The sequence below is a fragment of the Olea europaea genome, unplaced genomic scaffold (assembly GCF_002742605.1).
Source record: "Olea europaea var. sylvestris unplaced genomic scaffold, O_europaea_v1 scaffold139, whole genome shotgun sequence".
Classification (NCBI taxonomy): domain Eukaryota; kingdom Viridiplantae; phylum Streptophyta; class Magnoliopsida; order Lamiales; family Oleaceae; genus Olea; species Olea europaea.
The window spans coordinates 1-4,646 of NW_019231420.1; the positions used below are offsets into that span (position 1 = coordinate 1).

Genomic DNA, 4,646 nt, shown 5'->3' on the forward strand with positions numbered 1-4,646 from the left:
TCTGCCATTTAATTGCATTAATTATATATAAAAGTATTTATGTCCAAAGTTGATTGGACCTAGGGCATAATACTTACAAAACTCAGTTAGGCACACAATTATCGATGCATGTGTGGCCACGGCTACTTTTTGACGATTGTCCAAACCATGACAAACCGGACCCACGGCTAATTATATATTGACTACAGGGGCATAATTATATATTGACTATATTTCAAATAAGTAAATTTACATGACGAACCGGACCCACGGCTAAACTTTGACAATTTTCCAACCAATTCTCCAAACCATGAAACTTCTTGGTAGTTGCTTAGCACAAGTAGAGGAATTGAGCCTATATAAATGACTTAATTTTCGAGAAGTAAAAGACAGACTATATACCATTGTAGCAGTGGAATCGTTATGAGGATAATCAAGTGGTGTTTGAAGAAGCTCAGTTACTACGTTGTTTTCTCGAAGGAAGCATTGTTTATATTTGGTAAACTGAGAATAATTATGCTGATTTTGATTATTTCCTAACTTCTAACACTTGGCTTAAATGTCTACAGGCCTCATTTATGTCCACAGTTTCGTAGAGAAGGCACTGGTAGATATACTGATCACTCATCTCCCAGGTGTATGGGACATACCAACATCGGTTAAAGCTGTCAATTTACAAGAAGGAACCGCGGCAGTTCTGCAAATTTTATTTGCTTTTGCATCGGATGTCTATCTGGGCCGCGTCAAAATGGTGGTTTACTCCACCATATCTTACATCATTGTGAGTTTTGTAATGAGAGATTATCGTTAAACCCACCACCTTTTTTACTCTCAAATGTCTTATTCAAAGATTTTCTAAATCAATCAACTGCAGGGATTGCTGCTCATCTGGAATGCGGCCAGGCACGGAAGTAGAGATATTCGAACGTTCTACTTGGCACTGGTGCTAATAAATCTGGCAAAAGCTGCAAAAGGGGTATCCTTGAAAGCGTTTCTTGATGATCAATTCTTGGCGAAGGATATCGCAACCACAGAAGAGGATAAAGAACGACAACATAGCCGTAGCAATGCCTGGTGGCGCTCTGCATCCATCTTGGGTGCTATTGCTGCTGCTTTTTTCCCGAGTTCATTGACGATGCTTTCTGTGATCTCAGCAATTTCAATGATGGTTGCATACTCGTGGTTCTGGTTAGGTGCAAAATTTTACGAATGCAGTCCACCAACAGGCAGCGCCATCTCTGATGTTCTATTTGTTATCAAAACAGCAATACTAAAAAGAAATCTTCTATATGCAACTACTCCGGAGCAGCTCTTCCAAAATTATAAAGGTGTTACACATATTGAGCGTAGCATTTCATGGTTGAGGTATGTCTCTTCACTCAGTTTCTGACTTTACGAGATTACTGATTTTATTTACTGAAACTGCACTGCATTTTGTATGTTAAACGACAGGTGGTTAGACAAAGCTCCCATTGTGATTGAAGAGGAAAATAGGCCAGACAAGAATTGCACAGTTGCACAAGTGAAGGAAGTGAAATTTTTATTAGGGATGGTTCCTATGTGGACAACTTTCCTTACATACAGTCTGGTTTATGCGACAGGAAGCACCTTCTTTTTCCAACAAGCTCGCAACCTAAATAAAAATTTCCCTATTACTTTTTTCAATATATTAGTAACAGTCACAAGCATTGCAATTGAATATCTATGCGACATTTTAATTCGAAAAATTGGTAGTGAAATGGACAAACAACTCATAATGCAGGTGAGAATCGGTATTGGAATGGCATTTTCTGTCATTTGTTGCATATTTGCTTGGAAAAATGCAGTTCACTGGCTGTATTTGGTCAAGATATACAGTGAGCCAAGTATACATATGGATATTTTTAGCCTAACTCCACAATTTATCTTCTTGGGAGTTATGGAAGGACTTTCGGTAGGTGGGCTTCAAAATTTCTTTTGTTCTCAGGTTTCTAAATCTCTAAGGAACTACAAAACACCATTTGGAGAATGTGTGATAGGCATCGGAAAGTTTCTGAGTATACTTTTTATCCTCATTTTCAGTAGATGGTTTGGGCATGATATAGATTCAAGCCGTTTGGACAAGTATTATGCGATGCTGACACTTCTAAGTTTTGTTAACTTACTTATCTACTGGTTGGTTGCGTATTGGTACGGAGATGATCAATTTTCACCCGAACCACTCATAGAAGGTGCACAAGATAGTATTGGATCAGACGCCCAATAATCCTCCACATTTTAGTGTTTCCAAAAGGGGAACACAGTCCTTCCCCTGTCCTGCTCGGAACAGGCTGGATGGTGCACACGAGCAGGAGAACAAACAACTACGCCACATAAAAACTATTTGATTGTGAACCAGCTCCCTCGATTCAGAGAGGGGACCTATCTTGATATTTTTTGAAATTGGTCAATGATAATTCTCCAATGAACTGACCATGAAAAGGTATGAGAATGGCCGGATGACTCAATCCCCACAGACCCTATTTTGTTTACTACAGTGTCGTGATTACTTATTTCTTTCCCTTTGTATTGCTTTTGTTGGGCTGTGATGCCATTTGATCCAGTCCAACTGTTAGGCAATGATGAAAAGGCCCAAATTGGATTTATTACTTGGTCCATTAAATATATACCTAGAAGGCCCACTTAACCGAGCCCAATATTCAGCCCACACCATTAGTCGCTCTTGGACCGTTGGATTGACCCGCTGATCAACGGTTGATGATACTTACTATAAATAATATCCTTACTCCCTTGTTTGGCTGGTGGATCGTCATTTTCTGTTTTTCTCTTTCTCTCTGCCGTGTGGAACCTTCGAGTCCTCTCGTCTGTGTGACCCTTCCTTCTTCTCTTTGTGAGATTTCTGGTTGATTATCTTTGTGATAATCGTGTTCTTGTGTGATTCTCCTTTGTGTGAGTGATCGACCGAAGGTAGGCAGTTTGATTTCTTGAGTCCAATGAAGTGACCTTGGTGTGTTTGGGTTGTGAGGGTTCGGTTTGAGTCTCGGTGCCTCTGTGATGGTTTATGGGTGTGGTCTGAGCCTTCGATTGGAAGATCTAAGCCTTGATGTTGTGATTTAGGGTTTATGATGTAATTTTCGATCCTATGATTTCATCTATGTTTCTTTTGGATTCAGTGTATAATAGCTTTGTATCTGAAATTGTCTACTCAGACTTTTCATCTATATGAGTGTGAAATGCAATGTTGATTTCAACTTTGTTCCCATTGCCTTATGAAAACTTTTCTAAGAGTTCGATGTAAACCTTGGATTTCTATTTAAGGTAATCGGAACAAAAACGACATGCAATCTCACAATCACACTGACATACAGCTATGGAAAACTTATCCATAAAAAATGTCATTAGGACGGCAAGAAATGAGCTCATTTAGAGAGTCGGTAAAGTCCATCTTTACATGTGAGGAAGATATTTAGGAATATGCAAATTTGAGGACGAAATTTTATGTGAGGAAGATATATAGGAATATGCAAATTTGAGGACGAAATTTATTTCGTTGAGTTAGATTTCATGATTATTCATTTAGGACCTTTCTAAAAAGATTGGAAAATTTTCTTCAATTGATGTCCAACGAGATGATCCGGGACCACGTCATACTACAAATAATCAATAGTTCAAGGAATTTTTTAGAAACCCTGAATTCTAAATGATTTTCATATATTCATCCGAAGGTCTATTCCAAAGGATTTACGTATCTTGACCCGAATGTCCAAATGTAGTCTATGAAATTCATTATGCGAACATTACAAAGAAAGAGAATTAATCACTTGCATGTCAATTTAAAAGTTGTAAAACTTGAAATATACCTTAAAAGAAGATAAAATATTACGCTTGAAAAATTCCCATTTCTTTATTTTTCTCCTCTCCGACTCTCGGTTCCTTATTGTTTACGGAAAAGGGTTGACGCTTTTTTAGTGATTTTTCTCATTTTCATTGGGTATATATCAATGTTTATAAAATGGTTGAGTTTCTACACAGTTAAGAGAGAGGAGACATGAAACACAAAGACATTGGGCATGCATGGTTTCGTTTTACAAGATATTATATTATTACGATTAAGAGTTTAATTGATTAGTTTCTAATAAAAAAAATGGTTAACCAATTCTTTTAACATATTGATATCGGCCGTATTTGGATAACCAAAGGTAATTAATTCTGTAAAATTCAATTAAATTTTGTTTTCCTTTTGCTAACTTTAATTTGGGTTCGGCTTGTCCATGATAGCTTTTTCTTGAGTCGAAGTACAATACGAGCCCAACATTGACATATTAATTTTTATTCCCTCAATAGTTAATTATTTGACCCAAAATATTAATCGGTTCTAAACTTATTTTCACTTAGATCCTTCAATAATTCAAATTCTCGTAAAAGTCTGATTAACTATCCTTCAATTGAAATTGAGCTATTGCTAACTTATATAGTGACTAGACATGACAATTCAGAGGTGTTTTTCCCTGATCTTGATGGACCTGTTCAAAATCAATGGCTAAGTGAAAGCTTACGAGAAATCTAAAAAAATCTTAGGAGTCTAAAATTCAAGTCTTTATTCGGTTTTAGAGTCCATCATTCTAATCGCTCGCGCTTTTTACAGAGCAATTGATGTATTTATGGATATCTATGATGAAAAATATGTT

At 37.0% G+C, this 4,646-nt stretch overlaps 1 protein-coding gene across 1 annotated transcript; it reads left to right on the plus strand.

The window, feature by feature from the left end:
• Positions 1–548: 548 nt before the first annotated feature.
• Positions 549–2,224, plus strand: LOC111375609 (protein NRT1/ PTR FAMILY 5.7-like; the record flags this gene model as incomplete). Its single annotated transcript, XM_022998462.1, has 3 exons — positions 549–760; positions 854–1,344; positions 1,432–2,224. Coding segments are annotated over 3 exons (1,496 nt in total), but the record flags the coding sequence as incomplete, so codon positions are not given.
• Positions 2,225–4,646: the final 2,422 nt, after the last annotated feature.